Source organism: Suillus fuscotomentosus (genome assembly GCF_016647785.1).
Source record: "Suillus fuscotomentosus strain FC203 chromosome Unknown F5891scaffold_41, whole genome shotgun sequence".
Lineage (NCBI taxonomy): Eukaryota > Fungi > Basidiomycota > Agaricomycetes > Boletales > Suillaceae > Suillus > Suillus fuscotomentosus.
Window position 1 is genome coordinate 473776 of NW_024539553.1, and position 23846 is coordinate 497621.

General features: G+C 47.6%; 3 protein-coding genes across 3 annotated transcripts; 2 read left to right on the forward strand and 1 right to left on the reverse strand.

Moving 5' to 3' along the window:
- Positions 1-334: 334 nt before the first annotated feature.
- F5891DRAFT_956073 (uncharacterized protein) lies at positions 335-3063 on the forward strand (the record flags this gene model as incomplete). Its single annotated transcript, XM_041375384.1, has 5 exons — positions 335-487; positions 538-840; positions 873-1223; positions 1404-2628; positions 2681-3063. The coding sequence occupies 5 exons, from the start codon at positions 335-337 to the stop codon at positions 3061-3063; spliced, it is 2415 nt and encodes an 804-aa protein (XP_041223819.1).
- Positions 3064-8900: 5837 nt separating this feature from the next.
- F5891DRAFT_956035 (uncharacterized protein) lies at positions 8901-10474 on the forward strand (the record flags this gene model as incomplete). Its single annotated transcript, XM_041375380.1, has 9 exons — positions 8901-8960; positions 9006-9039; positions 9088-9107; positions 9156-9215; positions 9372-9457; positions 9521-9670; positions 9834-9995; positions 10048-10138; positions 10331-10474. Coding segments are annotated over 9 exons (807 nt in total), but the record flags the coding sequence as incomplete, so codon positions are not given.
- An 8634-nt stretch (positions 10475-19108) lies between these two features.
- Positions 19109-20238, reverse strand: F5891DRAFT_1129640 (uncharacterized protein; the record flags this gene model as incomplete). The annotated part of the gene is made up of 7 exons (XM_041364417.1): positions 19109-19247; positions 19292-19317; positions 19371-19497; positions 19549-19742; positions 19800-19908; positions 19958-20101; positions 20159-20238. 7 exons carry the CDS (start codon positions 20236-20238, stop codon positions 19109-19111), a joined length of 819 nt encoding a protein of 272 aa, XP_041223821.1.
- Between the last annotated feature and the right edge of the window lie 3608 nt (positions 20239-23846).

The window sequence follows — 23846 nt, forward strand, 5'->3', positions numbered from 1 at the left end:
AAAGACTTGAAGATTATTTGCAGTGTGCTGCCAGAGTGTATACAACTTTATACCGCAAAGCAAAGCTTACAATGTGCGTACAATTTTTGCTCAACGAACAGACATACCTTCATACTTTGACAGGCTTTGTCCCAACTGTCAAGGAGCCTTTCCAACGATTGAATTAATCACAGCCCATCTCAATTCTCAGTCTACTTGCTGGCCATCCGATGCACGTCCACAAGAATTGCCTCTCCCTCCTGCATTTCGTCAAGGTAACCATCCGACTGGCTATATACCCGCTACTGGTCGTTGTCATCCACACTCTGGATACATTTTCGGAACTGGCAAAAACATGCTCGATAAGCTGGAAGACGACGAGTATGCATATCGGCGTAAGGAAAACACTTACTACCCTTTTCATGACGAAGCCGAATGGCAATTGGGGAAGTTCTTGGTCGAAAATCTTACTCAAACTCAGATCGCCAAGTTCTTGAAGCTGACATGGGTAACCGTGAACTTAAGCTCCTACCTTCAAGTCTGATCCTATGCCCACAGTTTGACACTCGTGAAAGACCATCTTTCACTTCGAAGGATCAACTCATAGGCTGGATGGATACGCTACCCTGCTTCACGGAGTGGAAAGTCTCTCAAATCGCATTCACCGGTTACAAGACATCTCAGCCTATAGAGCTCATTTGGCGCGATGCGTTAGATGTGGTCAAGCAACTTTTCAGCGATCCAACTTTTGCTAATCATATGACATTTGACCCACATGTCGTCCAAGCTGGAGATCAGCGCGAATATGGAGATTATATGAGCGCTGACATGGCATGGAAAATTCAGGTATATTTGCTGTCAGTCTACTGGTCGTAATTTGATGGATTTTCTAGGATCATCTTCCTATGGGCGCAACTCAAGTCCCAATCATATTAGGTTCCGATAAAACTCCTGTAACACGAGTCACCGGTGGGCTCGAGATGCATCCGGTCTTCATCACCATCGGCAATATCGACTCCGAAGTTCGCTCTAAGGCAACGTTACGAGCTTGGCGCTGTGTAGGCTATATGCCCATTGTCAAGTTCAAAGTGCATCCGGACTATCAGACAATCCTACAGGCACGACTATGGCACAAATGTATGGATCTCATTTTAGCCAATCTCAAGGCCGCAGCAGCAGAAGGCTGTTTCATGTCGGATCCCTTCCGATATATTCGTTATGTCTTTACACCTCTCATTGCTCATGTATGCGACCTGCCAGAGGCCAGTATGATCGCTGCAACTAGTAAAAGTGCATCCCCTCTGACCATGGCAACACAAAAGGAATTCGGTGATGGCACACTCCACCCCCCTCGTACTGGCCGGCATACGCTACAACTCATTGTCGACATATCCAAAACAATTGATCCTTGGGACCTGGACCAGTTCCAGAAAGCGGCTAAAGCCGTCTATCTTTCCGGAGTTCATATGCCATTTTGGCGTGATTGGAAGTACGCCTGTCCGTCTGTCTTCCTTGCTGCTGAAATCCTCCATACTTGCCATAAGTTTTTCTTTGATCATCCGCTCAATTGGGTCAAGGAGGCCGTGGGCAAGCATGAGCTCGATGCCCGCTTCGCCATTCAGCATAAACGTGTCGGGACACGCCACTTTGCGAAAGGTGTCACCCACGTTAAGCAAATGACCGGGCGTGAGCACAGAGATATCCAACGCACTATTGTCGCGTCAATCGCAGGGGCCACTCCACCCAGATTCATTCGTGCAATTCGTGCCCTCATAGACTTCATCTACCTCGCACAAAATCCAGTTCATTCACCTGACTCACTGAAGTCCATGGCACAGGCACTTGCGGATTTCCACTCCTTCAAGGATGCCATCGTTGATGCTGAGGCAAGGAGGGGGAAGAATGGTGCGAAAGAAGATTTTTTCATCCCTAAACTCGAGCTACTGCAAAGCTTTTGCGGGACGGTGGAGAGACTGGGCTCCCTGATGCAGTTTTCGGCTGATGTGACGGAGCGCTTGCTCATCACACACTGTAAGGATCTGTTCAGTCGGACAAGTCGGCAAAGCAAAGATTTTGCATTGCAGTGTGTGCGGATCCTGAACCGGCAAGAAGCGATGGAGATCTTTGACCTGTTTGCGCTGTTGCATTCTCGCGGCGCATCACTAGTCAATGCTATACACGCCGAGGATGAAGATGTCATAACCACCAACCCTGCGCTCTCCTGGGTTTCCCGAGTTCTCCCTGACGAAGCGAAGTCCGTCCATGGTCCTCGACCTGTCCGCAACCACTTCCTCAAAGGCATTCTCTCTGGAGATGCACTCACCGCCTTTCAACTGAATGTAACACCGGATTACAAATCTCTGTCCCCAGTTGAGATTCGCACAAAATACTCGCTCCCTGACTTTGATATCATGCTCACCGATTTCATGCATCGTTCATCCCAGTCCATGGGCGAGCATAGCCTCTGGGACGGCAAATATGGGCGCCTCTCTACGTGGAACAAATTCCAACTACAGCTTCGCTCAGCATTCCAGCCACGAATCATAATGCCAAGCAGAGTGATACAAGCTTACCCACCTAGTGAGGATTTCCCCTTCGGCAACTGTGATACAGTTCTCATTGAAACCATGAGAGATGATGGCCAAACGAGTATGTATGTTTTTGTACTGGTTTTTAGTACTGATTTTATCACTTCTTCCAGGCAGTCGCGTCGCACAGGTCCGACTGGTTTTCCAGCCAATAATTCGACGAGGATCCAACTTAGACCTTCCAACATACCTTTCTACTCCGCTTCTTTACGTCCAATACTTCCACTTTATCGCCTCTCCTGACGAACAACCCGAACTTTCAATGTGGACCGTGGAGCGTTCGTACGTTCAAGATAATACTGGTAATCGTTATAGGCAGGGCGCTGTGGTGCAAATTACAGACGTAACACACGCTATTGAACTCATACCATGTTTCGGCGAGAAAGTGGCCAGTGATATTTCGTCGGCCACTTGTTTGGAACGCCACGAGCGTTTCTTTTTGAACAACTTTGCGGACAAAGAGAGCTACCATACATTTAGTACTGAATTTGCGTAGACCGTGGCTAGATTAGCATGATCAATTGTATTGACTATTGCTATCGCATCTTATCACCGAAAGATAATCAGGCTTGAGTTTTATCAGCCAGATGCTAGTGCGTTATATTGGTGTTCAGCATCTCCACCAATCGCATGAGTGCGCTACTGAAGTCGTAAGCGTTCGTAAGTGTCCGTAACGCGCGTAAGTTAAGCGTTCATTTCAGTGGTTTTGCAGATGCTGTTAACCGCTTTGCCCCAGCTCGGTTCCGAACCTCATGGATATTACGACATCTTTACCAAGCAAGTGCCCCTACAATCACGTAAAGCGCAAACGCTACCACTCATAGCGGCAGATTAGTCCACATCACTGACACTGCAGTATTGTCACACTTACGACGGTACCTGATATAACGCAGCCCTCAAGTCAGAAGGTATCAGTGATCATGGCTTGTGGCTATCTTTTGGTGGCACTCCAAAGAGCACGACAACTTGAAGTACAAGGTTGAAGCTAGTAGTGGTGCCGAAGTCCGGTTCGGTTCGGTTCTTAGGCCTCTAAATGCGAACGCCGAACTGGACCATCGGTCGCGTTCAGGCAAGGAGGGCGAACGCTGGACCGGACCCTTATGAACGCGTTCACAAGCGTTCGGTTCAAGTTCAGAACGCGTTCGAACGCTCGAACGCTACATATAATTTGACAAAAATTGCAAGAAATACATGAACCGTAAATGAGTAGCTAAATTTCGTCCATGGCATAGTGTTCGTGAGCAGCAGCAAACTCAGCTTGAACCATTGCAGAAATGTGGCCTTGACGGTACCCACTCTTCAATAACTGAAGGGCCTCGAATGTTGTTGGCAACAAACGATTACGGCGCGCAGTCCCAGTGATGCCGCCACTCGAAAAGGCTCGTTCAGATGCAACGGCAGAGCCTTGAATAGCGAGGTAATCCTTTGCAATGCATGAGATGGTGGGATATTGAACGGAATGGTGCTAAAGGCATAATGAGTCAACTTGCAAGGAAATGCGATGCGAAAAAACTCACACCCCACCACGCCACTATATTCTCAACATCCTCTAATGGGGCAGCAAGGTAGTCGTCAAGCTCCTGGCGAGGTCTTCGATTTGCGGTGTCATTTGCGACACGAGTTTTGACAGCATCGCGCATCCAGCTATGGCCGTATGACCCATGGCGAGCAAGCGAGGCAGGAGCTGCAATAGACGGCTCTGCAGCAGCGGGCGAGGAGTTGTGATGATAATATTTGTCAAAAACCTTCCGCAAGCTTCTCATGCCCTCGTCGAAGTCGTGAGGCTCCCATTTACCCTTCGCATATGCCACCTTATAGTTAGGATCAAGCGCTACATTGTGCATTAGATAGGGCATCATAGTAAATAAAACACATACCGAGGCAAACAAAATAAACATCAGTTTCGTCAATCTTGTGGTACCATTTGCGAATATTGTCGAGGCCAGAGTTGATTGCGGATGAAAAGTCGTCAAACTTCGAAGAACTAGCCATGTTTTGCCAAGTTTGTTGGAGATACTCGAGGACTGGAATTGCGCGCCATACAGTAGGTTCACGAGTCGCCGAAAACGATTGTTGTGCATTGGCAGGTTCCTGGTTATACAGTAGGTTAATACAACATTTGAGACTCGACTGGACACTCGCACATACCTGAAGCACGTCGTGCATCAATTCCAACTTCTTCCATTCTTCGGCTGAAAGCTTGAATGCTCCATATGACTTGCCCTGCAAGTTTGGGACTTCGTCACTGTCATCCGCCAGTTGTATGAATCTATTCACCCCCTGCGGCAGATCAAATTGAGTTAGTATTGGGCATAGGGATAGAAACCAACTTACTTTGCGTAGCTTAAGGGTGCGCTCCAACATACCAAAGAGTGAGGCCCATCGCGTGCGAATCCATTTCAAAAGCTCAAGCTTCGGCTCATTGACCTCGACACAACACTGTTGAAAAAAAGTGCGTGCTTGGGGAGATTTCCGAATCTGCGTAACAAGTGCGAGGGCTTTTCCTGCGGTGTCGGCAACCTCGAAATCAGTCGTTTCATCATCGTCATCTTCATCGGCCATGTTCTTGAGGAGCACGCTTGCTGGTGTGGGTGCGACCTCCTCGACAAAGTGTTTCGCAGCTAAGTGCAAGGCGTGCTCCATACAGCTGAATAGTAGACATCAATATATATAAATCACGATATTAAATAGTTCACTTACCGCACACGGTGTTCCCCAGCAATCCATTTCTTGCCGGAAGGGTCGATAGCAAGCGCGACGGTCTGAATTGCTGTGTCGTTGTTGGTAGCATTGTCAGCTGTAAACCATCCAACCTTAGTGCGGATGCCATAGTTATTGATAGTTTCAATCAGGATTCGTCCAATGTTGCTCCCACTGTGATTGCCGTTGATGATGGTGAATGCAAGCTGCTCTGTCTTCAACTCCCACTCATGAGGTTTCCCAGCTGGGGAGTCAATATAATGCGCGGTGACAGAGAGAAAAGGTACCCCAGGTTCAGAGGTCCATGAGTCGAACGTGATCGAAATCTTGCTATCAACTTGCTTAAGTTTCTCCTTGACACGTTGAACGGCAAGCTGCGCCCGTTCAAGAATTTCATCTCGAGTTTTGGTGTGGTGAGGAATATCCCTGTCTGAAAGGGAAGGCCGGAGGTATTGAAGGAGCCGGCGAAAGGGTCCCTTGTCAACGAGTTGGAATGCCTATCTATGGCATGAACATCCTAAGTCACGATTACAAAAAAAAACACTCACCTCGTCCTCAGACACGATAAGCTCAACAATGTAATCCATTAGACCGGTCTTGGTGAATTCAGGAATTTTAGGCGTGAGGGAGGCATCTAACGTTTTCTGCAAGTCGTCGGTTGCTTTGCAGTTAGGAGGTATCGCCCGATCATGCATCTTGATACCTCGTTCTTTGCAGCGGTCGCGGTATATTGGAAAGTGACACTTCGCATTTCGAGCGATATGGGTGCGGCGAGTCGAAACACTGCCTTTGAAAAAGCACTGATTGGTGGGTACATCATTGGCTCTTGAATTGACAAAGTTAGTTATGTGTGTGACGTTCAAAGTAAAAGTAAAAACATACCTGCATATCTCGCACCACCAGCCATCTTCAGGTTCTTGGGTGTGCGGATTGATGCGTCCCTTCTCCTGAGTAAATACTACCTTCAAATCCCCACTGCGCTCCTCTTTCTTCTTATGCTTGCGATCCTCACGGTCCTTGTCTCCAAATACCTTGGTCCGCTCATAAGCTTCCTCCCCGTCATTGTCTTCGGCCTCTTCTTCATCATCTGAACAATCCTCTAGTGCAGGAGGTTCGTCGTCATCGTCATCATGGTGACGGACCAGACGGGACCCACGTTGCACTCGCTTGGGTGCAGGCTGTCCTTGGGGAGGCGCTGGAGCCACTCGTTTGGCTGGAGTCGTGTTGCCAGCATCGCGGATTTTTTCTGTCGGTTTAACAGCTCGGCCTGAGCGAGACACAAAGGCAGTTAGCTTGCCATTGGATGCAGGAGGTGGAGGTGGAGGAAGCATGGGCGTGTCATCGTCAGGATCATTGTACCAATCGATGGCACTAGCATCCTTGAGTTGGCCGTCAGATCCAAGTGCGCACGACATTTGTGCAGCAAGGAGGGTGAAGATTGAACCTGTAGTAAGTAGCTCATTTATTCCAAATTTTATGATAAGAGATCAAAAAAATGACGCACCTTGAACATCCTGTTGCCATGCAATTACTTGGTGTTGAAGCTTGAAGTACCAGAACGAGAAACCTGAGAATATGTTCTGAAAATAAAGACCATTGAAGTCTGAATAAAGATTAACATTTGTTTAACATTAGGCTTACCAGAACATCGAGTAGATTACCAGGGAAGTCAGATCTCGCCAATGGAAATGTGTTGGGTGTTTTGGCTGCGAAGTCCGATCCGCTATTGATTGTCCCGAGATCGATCGACATGCCGGTTGCCAGAAGATCAGAGCAGATATATTGGTGGATCATGCAAAGAATATGAGAACACGTTCAGACGGGTTCGAACGGGTTCGAACGGGTTCACAGTATTCAGGCAGCAGCCGAACGCTGAACTTAATAATCAGTTCGGTCCTTATACTATTTCGAACCCAGGACCGAACCCACGGTCCGGTCCGGGAGGGTTCAGGTCCGAACCGAAGTTCAGAACCGGACTGCGGCATCACTAGAAGCTAGCAGTAGAAAATGAGCACTGCGATGACGCGAGTATCGGGCCCTTTCTCCTTATGAAGGTATATTCACCTCATCTGTACGCAGGCTGCGTCAAGGGGCTTTGAATGCATCTTTCCGACAAAGTCAGGCTCAATTTCTCATGTCACACCCCTCCGCACATGAATTCGCGAACCTGTCAATTGCCAGAGTTTTTGATCCACGAGTGAGAAGCGGAGACTCAAGAGAATGGATCCGGTATACACGGACTTGTCAGATATTCCGTAACCTCGAGGCCAGCAATGTTGGTGGACCAACAAGGCGGCAGGCAAGTTGTACCTTGGCATGTGACACAGCCTACTTCCGTCATAATCACTGGCTCACTGCCTTCTGTTATTTTTTTTACCTCGTTTCTGTCGCAGATATCATCGTTTCAAACGTGTTTTTCCATCACTGTAGATTCGGACACGGTCAGTCGAGGAACTGCCAACTGCACCTGAGCACCAAATGCAAATCTGGGTGACATCGTAATGCAGCGTGTCCCACGATCAGTCGCTGCAGCTGTGATTGTGGCTGTACGTTATCGAAAGCCTTGTTCGCTGTTGCAATTTATAGGTTGACTCGACTCACCCATAAGTATCTAAGGTTCGGTCTAGTGTCCCCTAAGCAGACCTTGGACTAATGGAGATAGTCGCTCTTTTCCTACCAAGGGTTTTGTGATAGGTACGATGCCCATGTCTTGTTTTTCGTTGGCCCACGGCTTATGGACATCGAAGTACTCCGTGGCCTCGTTGAAGCTTTCTTGTCCCTAACTTCTATTCCTAAACTTCGACGCAGAGTGGCCGAGCACTACCACCAGTCTCTTGGTCAGGATGTCGTGTTACCTTTTTTTGCATCCAATTTTTGTCCATTGAGAGTGAGATTCTATATATAGGACATTGCTATTGCGTCCCGGGACCCCGTATCTCGTCCCAACCCAAATCCCCAGATGGCATCGATGTAGGGCGTACTCCGTCAATCCGCCGTTCCCGCTGTGGGTGGTATCAAATAACGCATGGTCAAGATACCTTGCTCTGCTGTGCCCGGTTCTGAACTTTAGGGCGGACAAAGTTTTATTCAAGCCTTCACTAACAGAATTTGAATTTGGCAGACTTGCCGTGGACTTCCCTGCAATCACGTAAACTCTCGTAAACTACAGACGCCTCGTAGGCTGTGTAGCATCGCTCGCATTTTGAGCACAGCTGTCGTTTGATCATCAGTGCATCAAGCATCAAGTATCGTGGTTCATTGACGCTTGGTATCTTGGCAAAGTCTATGTCGCGGTAATGTCCGATATCCACGTCTCGGGGACATCACAAGTATACAAGTATGTACATATTTATGAGCAGCGAGGTTTCGCTGATCTGACTCCCCCGCGTACCTTTTTCTTTTCTTAGGATCAGCGGCACCATTTGCCCTTCTGTTCATAGCACAACTATTGGGTCCAAGAGCCACTTTGACAATGTCGCTCCCACTGAACGCCGAAATCATCAGCGAGGCGCTGGAAGCGTAAGAGTCATGTCTCGTGCTATGTCCCTCGGTTTCCTCACCACTCCTACCAGTTCTCAAACTGTTGTAGGTTATCAAATACACATACAATAATTTAGGCTGAGGAGATAGGCTGTTGGCGTCCTTGGCTTCACAATTCTGGTGTGGGATCATACAATCACTTTTGCAGACGAGGTCTGTCTTTACTATTTTTCTGGCCCATCGGCTAACCTACCACAGGTGGAGATGATATGGGGTCGTCCGAAGAACCTCTGTAAGCTCGCCCATAGATTATTTTCTTGGTGGTGACATCAATTTTCAGTGACATTCTTATTCTTGCTCGTACGTCAATGGGCCGAAAATGATGTTTCCTGCCTTACTTCGATGTAGAATCGGTACCTCACACCTATCGGTTTCATCGTGAACCTTGTTGGTAAGTTCTGGATACCTGTCGAGCCGACCAGTGCTTTAATTATCATGAAGCATATAGCCTGCCTTCTTGGTCGTTCATAGTTAGTATACTTTCTGTTCTTTTTTGATGAAGATAACCTAACGAGCAATGCAGAAGTAAGACATACAATTCTCAGCTTCAGTGTGTTGTGACAGGCGCATAGATGCGAGCATTTCGTTCGGTACGAGGGGGCCATGACTGCAGTTGGGATTCAAGTTGTGGGACTAATGATGTTCCTGCGGTGAGCTCTCAATCGAAATGTACTAGTTATCACCATGCACAATTCTCAAACCCTATCCATCAGCGTTCGAGCTATGTACCACGACAACAGATGTGTTGTGATCCTTGTAGCATCGTTATTGTTTGTTTGGGTCGCAGTTGGCGCTTGGCTGTTGTCTCACGGCGTAGGTGAGTATCAAAGTCGTTTGACCTGCAGTTCGGGTCCACTTAATCTGTCGATCAGCTGTCCCTCACTCCTCTTTTATACATTGTGAACCCATCTATCTGGACGCTTGTTATCTCATCTACTCACGGTTTTCACATAGCTTGTCAGCATGGAATTCTCTAATTCTGTGTATGTTATCCATGCTTTAATTCAGTTCGTGGAGTACTGAAAGTGAACTCAGAAAGAGTCTTGCATCCTCATGGGCATGGGTCCCTCTCCTCTATGACACGGTCGTTTTTACCTTGACTTTGAACCGAACATTGCCCTCGATAAAAAATAAGGAAGCAGGGCATATCGTCCACACGCTGTTTGCAGATGGAGTTTTATTCTACAGGTACGCTCCTGGATCGAATAATTGCAGACTTTTATATGATTTAATTTAACAGTGTAATGTGTACCATAAACCTTATCTTTACCGTCATGGTTGTGAGGGCTCCAGAGGGCTTGAAGAACATCACTGGACAGTACGTCTTCTATGTGTCGTGCGGCACGGCTAACTGACATGCTCTAAAACTGAAATTCTTTTCAGACTTGAACTTATGTGAGTGTGGTGGATTGGTAATCCAGGAGCTGATTTTCAAACATCGATGGATAAATTTTGCAGATTAACGGTGAGTCCGATTTACGCAGATCATGAGTTTCTTATCCTCGACCATGTTCCTTCACAAGGTCGTAATGATGTCACGCATTACACTCAGCTTGAAGAAGGAGGGCACACGTGATTCTGTACCACTCGACACACATCTTGGAAGCAAATTCCCGCTCTGCTTCGATTGTCAAAGATATTATGAACACGCAACCACCAACTCCTAGCTCTCAGACTTCCCCAATGAGAACAGAATTGTTCGAAACGCAAAGTCATGCAGGAGCTTTCGACGGTGATGTATTCTCTGAAGGACGGCAAGATGGCGATGTTCGCATCTGCATCAGACATTCAATGACGAAATTGTATAGATATATAAAGAATTATCATAAGTAAAATTGCTACAATAAGTGCAATAATGATAGGTCCCATTGTCAAGCTTTACATGGTAGGATGGACATGGCAGAACCCGCAAGATATGCAGGGATGAAACTTCACTGTCAAGCTTGATACACTGACTGCCATATATGTGCATTAGGCAATTATGATGCAGTCACCAACACTAGTATCTATATATATCTACATATACAATGGATGGCTTCTTCTGTGACTCACACAAACGACATCAAACAGACATAGTATTATAAAGGTGTGCTGGTCCTTTGCAATTGTGATGCTTCACCAACATTAGTATATATAAATATAATGAATGACTATCTTTGTGACTCACACAAATGACATAAACAGATGGAACGACATCAAACAGACATAGTATCATAAAGGTGTGCCGGTCCTTTGCAATTGTGATGCCTCACCAACATTAGTATATATAAATATAATGAATGACTGTGTGATGCTTCACCGACATTAGTATCTATAAATATAATGAATGACTATCTTTGTGACTCACACAAATGACATCAAACAGATGGAACGACATCAAACAGACATAGTATCATAAAGGTGTGCTGGTCCTTTGCAATTGTGATGCTTCACCAACATTAGTATATATAAATATAATGAATCACTGTCTTTGTGACTCACACAAATGACATCAAACAGATGGAGGTTGTGTCTGATCAGCACAGTATTCACTACTCGTTGTCTAGCATCACCTTACTGGTAAATTTGGGACAAGAATAAAATGATGTATGCTGCATCTGTCGTATAATGCAGATAATATATTGACCAAGATGCATGGACTGCTACTGTTGGTAAAAACATATCCATACAGTTTCAGTCTGATGCTGGGTACAATCATTTCTGCGGTGTTTGTCTCAAGCTACTCACATATGCACGATCATTTGTTGTAGCAGAACATAGATTCTCTGGCTAGGTATAATCAACTATTATGTGCTGGATTTCTGCTACATACTGCTGCTACTACCATCAGGGACTGAACCTGGCTCTTTCATTTGTGCTCGCTTCTCCTGAATCCTCACCAACGCACTGTTCTTCATGAGAGGATACTGGGTGCTCGATGGACCCGGCTCTACCCTATGCTCAAGAGAGGAGGAGGAACCTCAGGCTGCTAAGACTGGACTGAATGGAATGGAATGCATCTAACGCGTGTCGTGCTACATGTCTATGTGTGGTTGGGACCCTTGGGACCGCCGAGACCCCTGGCACCCCTCTGCCTGCTCCTCCTGTCCGCTACTCCCGTCCCACCGGCAACCCCCGTTGCATGTGCCCCCCCTCTAAAGCGCACCTCCGGGGGCGTGATCCTGCTCTGCTCTCAACCACTCTCGTCCTCTGTGCCTTGCACACTCTCGCTCTCCGTACTCGGTTCTTCCATGTCTGCGTCTAGCTCTTGGTCCCATACGTTGGGCAAGTCTTCTTCAGCAATGCTCTCTGTCAGCGTCTCTTGAAGAGATGTGAGCGCTGTGTCGTCTCGTGGAATGAACAGGCGCAGCCTTCTCGCATGGAACAATCCGTTGATGGGGAATCCTTCCAATGTACTGATGGTGTATGAGTTCCCTATCTTGGATGTGATGCGTCTTGGTGCTGACCACCGGGGTTGTAGTTTCCTTGATGACGCGAGTGTCATATCTAATGTGTTAGCATAGACTTGTACTAATTGACCTGGTTCAAAGATGACTTCACCTGAATGGGATTTGAGAACCCGACGATCGAAAACCGCTTTGTGCCTGTGGGCATGAGAGACTGCTTGATCTGCTCCGTCCAGACGTTGCTGTTCCACATATGCCATGTGTACTTCAATGTCGATGGCGGAAGGCTCACTGCTGGTGTGTGACGCGGACGTGGGTATCGTATTGACGACTAGTCCCAGTAATAGCTCCTTAGGTGAATATTGGAATGCGGGGATGATGCGTTCGTTAAGGTGCCTAATTGCGTCGTCGAAATGGTCTGGCCACGCGCGTGATATATCCTCTGCCCGTACGTCTTCATACTCGTCTTCTCCTAAGCTTGGACTACATAGTCGTTTCAACTGTCCCAGAAGCTTCCCATTTGCATTCTCTACTAAGCCGTTTATCCATGGTGAGTATGCCGTGACTACATGTGGTTTCGTGTTGTGCACTGTGCACCATGCACGTACATCCCCATTGTCGAAGTGTGATCCTCCATCCGTCATGAATGTCTCCGGTGCTCGGAAGTTGTGCGTTATGGCTTTCAGTCCGTCGATGGTCGTTTTCGCTGTTCCGTGGATTTTAAGCTTAAAGCCCCACGTGTACTGCGAGTACGTGTTGAAGATGAGTAGTACATTGTGAAATCCATTCTTTCCCTTAGGGAGAGAAAGATAATCAGCAACGAGTAGTTCAAATGGATGGCGACGGGTGATGGGATACATCAATGCGTGAAGTTGTGCTGATCCGAAGTTCTTGCATTGCGGACATGCGAGAATTGCATTTGTGACTGATCGATCGAGTCTTGGACTGTATATACGGTCCATTAGCTTGAGCTTGGTGAGGTCGCAACCCCAGTGGCCATTGTTGGCGTGTTCTTGTCTAGCCATCTCCATTGCTTCTGCTTGCGACATGCATTCTAACCGCAGTCGTGCCCTAATAGACTTGCCATCTGCAATACGCCAAAGGCGTCCTTCTTCGATGCTATACCCCAGTGCCCTATGCCGTGCCCGTCTACGATCTTGCTCTGACTTGGCGCTATCAAGGTTATGTATGGCCTCTATTACCTTCCATGAACAAGGGTTTGTTTGCGAAGCGTGACTTGAGCTCTGTAGTCATTGTGTCAGTATTGTCGAGATGCAGTAAGTCATTTACTAAGCCGTGTGCTGATTCCCAGTCTTCACTAACAGACCATGCGCTGCCATCTCCATCTTTCCATGGTTGCCCTGACATTCGTCGACTCAACGCATCTGCTGCCATGTTAGTAGTTCCTGCTCTGTGTCGTATGGCAGTTATCTGGTATGCTAAGATACCGTCTCTCCATCTTGCATGTACTATTGATGCCTTGTCGTTGAGCAGTGTGTCTCGAAGGGCGGTACAGTCCGTCTCAATTTCTACTGGGAAGCCCCAAATCGTTCCTCCAAAGTGATCGAAGGCGAACTTAAGTGCTGCAAACTCCAGTAGATATGGTTTGTATTGTTCCTCTGCCGGTGACATGCGTTTCGAAGTGAATCCGACCGGGTGTGTTCTGGCTATCGTGTCACCTGAGGGAAGTTGAGTTGTGAAACGTTGTGACAAGACAGCACCGAATCCGTCTTTACACCCGTCGCTTGTAACTATGAATGGGGTGCCGTTGAATTTCGGTGCCTTGAGGATGGGTTCTGATACTAATATCTGCTTGAGTCGTAAGAACGCTCAAGTATGGCGTGGTTCCCAGAATTGTGTGAGGTTGCGGTCTCTCAGGAATTGTCAATACTTCCTTTTCGCTCCTTTGACGTCTGCCGATGGCAAGTCTAAGTTCCAGAGTAGATCTGTGAGGGGAACTACGATCCTAGCATAATTCTTGATAAGAGTTCGGAAATAACCTGTTAAACCTAAAAAGCGCATCAATTCTAGTAGATTCTTAGGAACTGGCCACTCAGCTACTGCCGCAATCTTTGCTGTATCTGGCTTGATACCATCGCATCCCACTCATGCTCCACCAAAAACAAGTTCTGTAAAGAAAAGCATGGTTTTAGATGGTGATAATGATAGACTTAGCTTGCGACATCGTTCGAAGAACATGCATAGTTGTCCTAATAGTTCTAGAAAGTTATCACCCACCATTGCTCCATCATCTACGTATAGTTCCAAGAGTAGCTTTAACATGATGTCGTGGAGTGCTTGAGCTGTAAGATCACTGAAGCACGATGGCGCACCTTGTACTCCCATTGGCATCCGGCAGTATGCTTCATATCCACGACCTTCTGTATAAAAGCATAAGTATGGCTGGCTCTCTTCCTCTACCGGAATTGCATAAAATCCTGCTGTGAAATCGAGGACGCAAATGTACTCATGTCCCGCTAATCGTTGTTGCTTCGCGTTGATATCTCCTTGCGGTGTGGGTGCTACGTTAGATACCCTATTGACTTCGTTAAAGTTCTGGCAGATTCGCCATTTCACTTTCGATGAGTCAACAGGTTCCAGTATCCTATCCAGTGTTGAGTTCGGATCGATATTAGGGTCCAGCGGCTCACCTAATTCTATACACTGTTGATTAACGATCTGCCGGATATCGTCGAGTGATAAACTGGTGCCCGAGTGAGTCTTCTGCACAAGTACCGTAGATGCTACCACTTTGACTTCATCCGATGGTATGAATCGGGTGATCCCCGCCTTCCTCATCTCATCCAGTACCGGGAACAAGTACTCTCACTGTGGTTGTGTTAGTGGGCATTGGTGAACTTTCTTGGAGAATCTTGCATCTGGAGGTATCGACAACCGGAACTTAACAAAATCGACCTGTTTCACTTCCCTTGTTGACAATGCAAATATGTCAGCGAATTCCGTAACTAGATTCCGTACTATATGGCGTTGGTTGTCCGTAAGTTGTGGTCCGTAATGGACGGTGTTCACAATCAACTCCACCCATGGTGGATAGAACGGTCCGAGAGAGGTTAATCTGGTGAACATATCGTTTGACGGATTGGGATGCGCAATGTCTAGTACTTCACCTAAGAGTGCATTGTCCTCCGTGTCCTCCGTGTGCAATACATTATGCTTATCTTGCTGCGATGGTATTTCTATATTCGTGACATTAGTGGATTCTTCGGACGTTTGAGAGGGGGAATGAAACTTAGTTGCAGTTGGGAAACTTATTGCAGTTGGAAGGCATGGGAGTGGTAATGGTTGGAACGGTGCTAGGTTGTTTATTCGGTGTTGCGATCCTTGAGATGCGAACGTGATGGAATCGTTGCCGTAGTCCTGCATGGCCTGAGACTGTTCAAGCAATGGTTTTCCTATCAACATACGCCAAAATCCTCCGCTAGGGAAGACTTCGAATGAAGCTTCTAATTGTAAGGGTCCCCATGAGACCTGTCCTGTCCAGACGCCTGTTGAAGGTACTAATGATCCATCAGCCATTCGTAGTGTACGTTGCGAAGGACTTAGCGGAGTGAGTCGTCGTGCTATTCGTTGAAATGCTGCCGTATCGATGGCGTTGATCATCGCGCCATTGTCAACTATAGCTAAAAATCGGACTTTTTCTCCTTGTGGTCCGTGTAGAATTGGGACCATCAAGAACGGGTTGCTCGTCCTTGTTCGAATGGGATTTCCTGAAGCATCCACCATATAAACATCAGTAATAGGATTGCTCTGTGTAAGAGACGGTACAACCGGGGAAGAGTCTGCCATAGCGACGATAGGATCTGCCTCGTCTAACTTGGAAGGAGATAATGAAACTTCTGCGCTAATATCATCAGTGTGTTCTAGGTGAGAATGAGAGAAAGGTGACGGCATAGATGTAGGAATATTATGTACAGTAGGTAGCGTATGTGTCAGTTTTGCGGGCGATTGAATGTACGTAGATGGAGTCTGTGTTTGGGGGACTGCTACTGCTCCACGTTGGGTAGAGGTCCCCCATAATTTTCCGGCTCCCACTCATATCCTGTCTCCTGCTGCGCCCACGCATTGGTGTGATCCCACCAGCCTTGATCCTCTTGTACTGTGAACACGGGTGGTGATAGCGGATTCCCGTATTGCTGATAGTACAGGTGCGTTGTCTGCGTGGCATGCGTTATTGTGTACGCGGGGGTCGTCGTCTGCGTGGGAGATGCTCGCCTTAACATTGCTGCTATGTGTTGGCGCCATCTTGACTCCTGAGGCCGTAATGTCTCCGTTGCAGTGCATTGCGAGCTGAGATGCATTGGTTCCGTGACCATACCACAGGTATAACATTCTCCCGATCCGACAATTGCTGTACCTGGGCGCAGTGGATATGGACGTTCTATAGATGGAATTCCCTCAGTGCCGTTGTAGAGACTCATGCCTCTCATGGCGTGATATGGCAGTTTCCACTAAGGGAGTATACAGCACCAACTCGCAGCACCACTCTGTGTACTGTCCACAGCAATTCCTATATGAGGCGCAGCTTTCCCGCGCGATGCGTGCCATGCGCGCACCATTCCCGCGCTTCGCGATGTATACGTGCGCACGCGTTCCCGCGCTTGCGCACCCTATAGTGCCAGCCATCCAGATGCATCCATCCACTGTCCACCAAGCTCCCTAGTGCGTATATTTCCATTTCCTTTATTAGCATAGTGTTCCACCTTTATTTTTATCATGGACTCTCACCCATATATATCCTTACATACCTACTCGGTAGTGCTTCGGCTCCGCATGACCGCACTTAGGCACGCTATATAAGCGCCAGCAGTACATACTATTACTCACTTACTTTTTCACCCATCTTTACTTACCTACTTAATACCTAGAAAGTCGCAGTAGAAACCTATTCATTAGCACATCACATCTCACATCTCTTATCTTGTTTTATATCATCACTTAAGCATAGTCTATCATTTCTGCATACGCGCGCGCGCTTTCCTGTGCTTCGCGCTAATACGCGCGCGTGTTCCCGCGCCTTGCGCGTACCTGCGCTTTCTCGCGCTGTGCTTCAGCACATACCTCTAGATCTTTGCTGCACTCACTTCCCCTTTAGGGTCGAACGCACTTGTCTCCTCAAGTAATGCCGACTAGGCAACACTCGACCTACGACATTTTTAGATACAGTTAGGAGCATCTTTTGTTCCTCTCAGTATTGTTGTTTCTACACCGTGCATGCGATGCCATGTGTTCACATCTGCCTTGTATTGGCGCATTCCTGTCTCCGTGTTCTGACGTTGCGGTACCATATTCAACTTCTCCATGATTTGTGCTCTCGTAAGAGCTGCGCGTGTGAATGGGCTGCCTCGCCATCCCATAATCCCTGCTCCCATGTTCCGTATTGGTCTGCTCATTGGTGCAAGAGGTATTCCTTGGGTTAACGTAGTGCTCGAGTTATTTGGAGGTAGCTGGGGGAATGGATTAGGATTGGCATATGCGCGTGGTGCTTGGTAGTACGGTTGTGGAGAGCGCCCGCTGTCCATGGATAGTTGCGCAAACTGGAAGGGAAGTGTATTGAGTGCTGACGAATTGTGAGCTTTCAATTGTGCAATGTCAGTGTCTCGTGTTCGGTTCATGTTCAGATCTTCCTTAGCTCTCTTCAGTTTGACCGCTGGTACGCTCTCTACATCTTGAAGGAATTCCTGCCACGATGCGTAAGAACATGTCATGTGGTCCTTGAGTACGTTGGGTATTCCTTCGAGTGCGTACTCCACCAAGAGTCCTGTGCTGTCGCCCATACCCATGGCGATGTGCATCACTTTGTTGGCCCAAGTGATGTGTCCGTAATTGCCCGTGGGTTCTCCTGGTAGCCATACTCCAATGTCCTCCTCTTTCAGCACCTGCGCCATAACGCGCTCCTTCTGCTGTGCTCGTGAATACTGGGGTGGCTTTGGCGGCGGCCACCTTATCATGAATTCCCCTTGTAACTGATTAAACGAGCTACAGGCTACTGAGATGCCATCGAACCATTGATCTGCTATGCTCCCTGGTGCGAGCTGCATCTTGAGCCGTCGTACGTGTTGTACGTCAGAGTAGTTGTCTGGTAGGGATAGTTGGAACTGCGCAAACCATAATGATGGCTCTTCTTTTTCCCTATAGTCGCCGTGGAACAATGGGATTGGGTGCGGGTTGTCGCCGCTCATGACTGGCGTTGGCGGGCAAGGTGTTGGGAAAGGTTTGGTATTTACGAATGAAGATGTGGAGCTCGGTGTGGTGGAACCACTGACATGATAGTTCGGTGTGAACCGCGCTGGACGTAGGCGCGTTGTAGGACTATCCGGTTCGTTTTCCGATGGTGACCCCACACGGACGGACTGTTGTAGATGCGGAGGGGCTGAAATGTTGCATGGACGGCGGGGAGTTGTTAGATCTGTTCTGTAGGTGTTTCCCTGCCTGTAGTATTCTGGTGAGGCAGGCGAAGGAGTTTGAGTGTTGGTTAGTAGGAAACTTTGAGATGTGAGATGTCGTATGCGAGCAATGTCTTCTATGGTGAGTCGGTCTGATTCTGGTTCTGATCTTTGTTCGGCTGCTGCTGGCAACGTTCATTCCGTCATGCAATAGGTCGTTGTCCCACTCTCATCACCAGGTGGACCCGGCTCTACCCTATGCTCAAGAGAGGAGGAGGAACCTCAGGCTGCTAAGACTGGACTGAATGGAATGGAATGCGTCTAACGCGTGTCGTGCTACATGTCTATGTGTGGTTGGGACCCTTGGGACCGCCGAGACCCCTGGCACCCCTCTGCCTGCTCCTCCTGTCCGCTACTCCCATCCCACCGGCAACCCCCGTTGCATCGAGTACGAAGGGAAAATTTGCCTAAAAACATGAGTATCCTCAGAATAGAGATGTCGAGTTTTCAATCACCTATTCCACCAGACAACTAGGTCATCTACCTCTTGTTTCTCATCCAGGTCTTCGAACACCTCCAAAATGGAGTTGTAGAACCTTTCCGAGTCAGTGACCATGTCCGTATGTGAGAACACAGGAGATGAGGTTAACCTGAACAAGTGGCCTTTGGTTCTTTATCCATGGAGCTGGGGGACGTGAAAACGTGTTTATATGCCTGTGACTTTGGTTAGAATGAAAAAAAAAACATTGCGAAGTTTGGTATTGTAGAGAAACTAATAAGGCACTTCGTAACAGACCATTCCATGGATCCTCAGGGTCGTAATGGTAGTCAGCATACAGAAACAATGGCCACTGATCTCCGGTCACGATAATCTCGCCATTTTGTAGCTTAGTTTTTGTCCTGTATTTCTTTAGTATGTATGTCAAGGAAACAGACATATGAGATACCCACTCTGCATTAGACCAGTCGAGGCCAGCTGGACAAAGCAAGGCACCTGTCCGTTCATGATGGAAACCACAATCGATTTTCATGTTGTGAGCAAGAGGAGGAACAAGACTCTGCCCCTTAGGAGTAATCCAGTTGAGGACACTGCCTTTGAGGCTCTTAGTATTGTCACCCCTTGCTCCAGATGCACCTTTGGTGAACTTATGATGTGTAAAATGAGAGGCTAAGTTGAAGACATAGAAAACTGAGATACTTGCCAACTCAGCGACAGCATCAACTTCATCATCTCCACCTTGCAACAGGCGCTCTTCCAGCCCTGCCACAGATTTGAGGAGCTCTTGAAAGATATGATGCTCGCGCCGTTCCCTTAAAAGGTTGAATTTGATGCGTACAACTCTGCAGAAAAGTGACGTACTCTGCAGTAAAGTTTTCCTCTGGAATCTCGGCCAATTCTCCCATCCGTAAAATTCCATTTGTAAGAAGGGCTTGAAAGTTGCAGAGAGCGTGGATTGTTTGCCCAGAATGACGGCCATAGTGTACCAACGGGTCAGTTGCGCTCCTGTAATAAGATTGTGATCATCAGTGGCAATTAATTTCTGCAGATAGAAATACCCACAGTCTTTTCCTGGGACCCAGTTGAAGGGCATCGACTGATTTACGATGTTGACTGCACTGAGATTCCTGTGCCTCAGACATGGCAGGTGGAAGTAATTGGGGCGAGGAAGGAGCATGATTGCGACTCAAATAGTACCCTTCGGCTACACTGTTTGGTGCAGTTTGACTGACAGTGAGCAGTTAGATATTGTCAGGAAAATGACGACCTAGGAAAGTTTACCTTTACGCAAAGTTCAGTGACAAGCTCAAATCTATTTCAGGAATTCAAGTAGTCAGCATAACCTACTATCCGAGAGCTCTCCTTTCAAGCGAGGCTCCGCTCTATTCAGCACAAACAAAGTTGGGCAACACTACTTCCATACAAATTCTGCTGTTTCAATTTGATGACTCGAGATAGTATGAAGACGTATGAGAAAGTATTCTGAGTCTGCGGTTGCGAGTAGAGCGAGCGAACAAGAGTCAGCCATGTGATTATCTGAGTTCAAACTTTGCCATCAGTTGGCAGTCAGGGTTTTCAAGTAGGGATGGATAACTAGTATAGGCGCTTCCAAGTCGCATGGATTGTCCGCCGTGAATATATTTACATATATGTATTTGTGAATACGAGACACCCAGGATAGCACTAGTTGATACTTTCTGTGATAGTGTTTGTGGTTGATCATAGGCTAGTGTCACTAGTATCATGTAGGCCATGTCAAAGAGCTTTACTAACCGTAGATCTAGTTCTTGTAGTCAAGGGTATCGTACTCATCAACATCACAGTCGTCACAGCTTTCATTTCTATAAGTAAATGTGGACGCCGGACCAAAGATTTTGTTAGTTCAATGAAAGAGATAAGAATAACGCACCAGCGAATCAGCAAGGACATGGGACGAATGGATGGACAGTAGTGCGAAGACCTAGGAGGAGGTGCACGAATGCGCGTGCAAGCGCAGGTAAGGCGCGCTAGACTGGTCCTTTTGGATTAGAGCTGGATCACATAGGAATGTGTGGATAAGGGCCGCATACTCGGCATTGAGACGCACGAGTCTCTACATCTCCTGCAGACTTACATTCTGAGTGTCCCCACTCAGTGCTATAGCGTGGGATCTTGGACTTAGGGAAGTGGTGATAGACAGGGATCAGGTGATTGCGAGAGTAGGGTCATCCTTTGATAATCGCGAGCATCGATGATGTAATCGGGGGAGATGTTGATAAGAAGATGGATGCATTCTCGCGATCTCTTGACTTCCTTCTTATCAATCTCATCATGGCCCCCTTCAACATCACTATGCTGAACTCTTCTCCATCCGCTGAGCCTGAGCCTGTGGTGCAAGGACCACATGAGGACGCGCCTATGGCTGATGCTAGTGCGGAGTCCAATACCAATCGCCTCTCCACTGCTTGGGCCTCTATCCTGGTCTCCTTGGAGGGCTGTGTGATGTCGGTGCCTGATCTCAAGCCGGAGCTCCTCGAGGATCAAGAGATGTTGTTGTGTGAGTGGCACTCTGTCCTGGTGAGTGTGCTTACTTGTCTGATCTCTTTGGGATTTAATGGTTCTAGACCACCTTGAATGGATGTTCCGTGTGCGCAGGTGAATTGGGCGTTGTGCTCGATTTGGATGACAAGAGCTCTAAGTTCCTGAGGCAGGGGTGGAAGACTTGCAAGGATGTTGAGGCGATTGTGAAGGGATGGAAGGTGAAGGTGGTAGAGGCAGTTCCTGAGGCGCCTCCCAAGCAAGTGGCACACCTGAGGTCGAGATGCGCGCCACTGACCCGTCTGGTACTGATGCCAGTAAACAGGTGCGCATTCTGTTTCCTGCTATCGCACTATTCTACTAACGTGTTTGGCTGCGCTAGCCTCATGTCGGGCGCATGTCTGTGGTCAAGGCATGGCGCTGTGGTGCTTGCATCACCAAGGACATAGATTGGGGAGGCGCACCTGGCTGCCGCTGCCCTCCTTGTGATGTGTCCAAGTGTGCCTGCACTTTCTGTAAGTCACTGTAGAGACTCATGCCTCTCATGGCGTGATATGGAAGTTGCCACCAAGGAGTACATAGCACGAACTTGTAGTGTCACTCCGTGCACTACCCGCAGCTATCCCTATATGAGGCGCAGCTTTCCCGCACAATGTGCGCCATGCGCGCACCATTCGCATGCTTCGCGATGTATATGCGTGTGCTGTAGAGAATCATGCCTCTCATGGCATGATATGGCAATTCCCACTAGGGAGTATACAGCACAAACTCGCAGCACCACTCTGTGTACTGTCCACAGCTATTCCTATATGAGGCGCAGCTTTCCTGTGCTTCGCAATGTATATGCGCGCGCGCGCGCGTTCCCGCACTTGAGCACCCTATAGCACCAGCCATCCAGAAGCATCCATCCACTGTCCACCAAGCCCTCTAGTGCGTATATTTCCATTTCTTTTATTAGCATATCATTCCACCTCTATTTTTATAATGGACCCTTACTTATATATATCTTTACATACCTACTCGGTAGCGCTTTGGCTCCGCATGACCGCACTTAGGCGCGCTATATAAGCGCCAGCAGTACATAGTACAACTTACTTTCAAAACTACTTTTTACCACTGAACTTGACCTCTAACTTTACCTACTACTTACTACCTAGAAAATCATAGTTGAGAATCTATCTGTCTGCACTTGGCACCTCTCTTCTCTTATCTTACATCATATCCTCACTTAAGCTTACTCCTTCTCATTTCCGCACGCGCGCATGTTCCCGCGCCTTGCGCGCACCTGCGCTTTCTCGTGCTTCGCTTCAGCGCACACTTCTAGATCCTGGCAGCACTCACTTCCCCTTTAGGGTCGAACGCACTTGTCTCCTCAAGTAACGCAGACTAGGCAACACTCAACCTACAACATTTTTTAGATACAGTTAGGAGCCTCTTTTGTTCCTCTCTGTATTGTAGTTTCTACAGCGCACTTTCCTGCGCTTGAGCGCCCTATAGCACCAGCCATCCAGATGCATCCATCAACTGTCCTCCAAGTTCTCTAGTGCATATATTTCTGTTTCTCTCATTGTATATTATTCCACCTTATTTTTATCATGGACCCTTACTTATATATATCTCTACATACCTACTCGGTAGCGCTTCAGCTCCACATTACAGTGCTTAGGCGCGCTATATAAGCGCCAGCAGTACATACTACTCCTCACCTTTTTACCTTACCTCACTTTACTTTACTTTTATTTGACTTAACTTTGCACCCACTTACTACTTAGTAGAACATAGTAGAAATCCATTTTGTCTACACTTCACATCTCTCTTCTCTTATCTTGCATCATATTATCACTTAAGTCTAACCTCTCTATTGTTTCCACATACGTGCACACACTTTCCCGTGCTTCACGCAGCACGTGCGCGCGTTCCCGCGCCTTCGTGCCTTGCGCGCACCTGCGCTTTCTCACGCCTCGCTTCAGCAGGTACCTTGAGATCTTCACTGCACTCGCTTCCCCTTAAGGTTCGAACGTGCTTGCCATCTCAAGCAAGCAGACTAGGCAATGCACGACCTACAACATTTTTTTTAGATACAGTCAGGAGCATCATTTGTTCCTCACAGTATTGTTGTTTCTACATCGCGCCTCTTATATTTTGTTGGTGTGTGCCACTGATTGCAGTGGATTAGCTAAGCGCAACAATACAGAGGCGCCTAAGGCGCGCCTGCGCAAGCCATTGCCTAAGT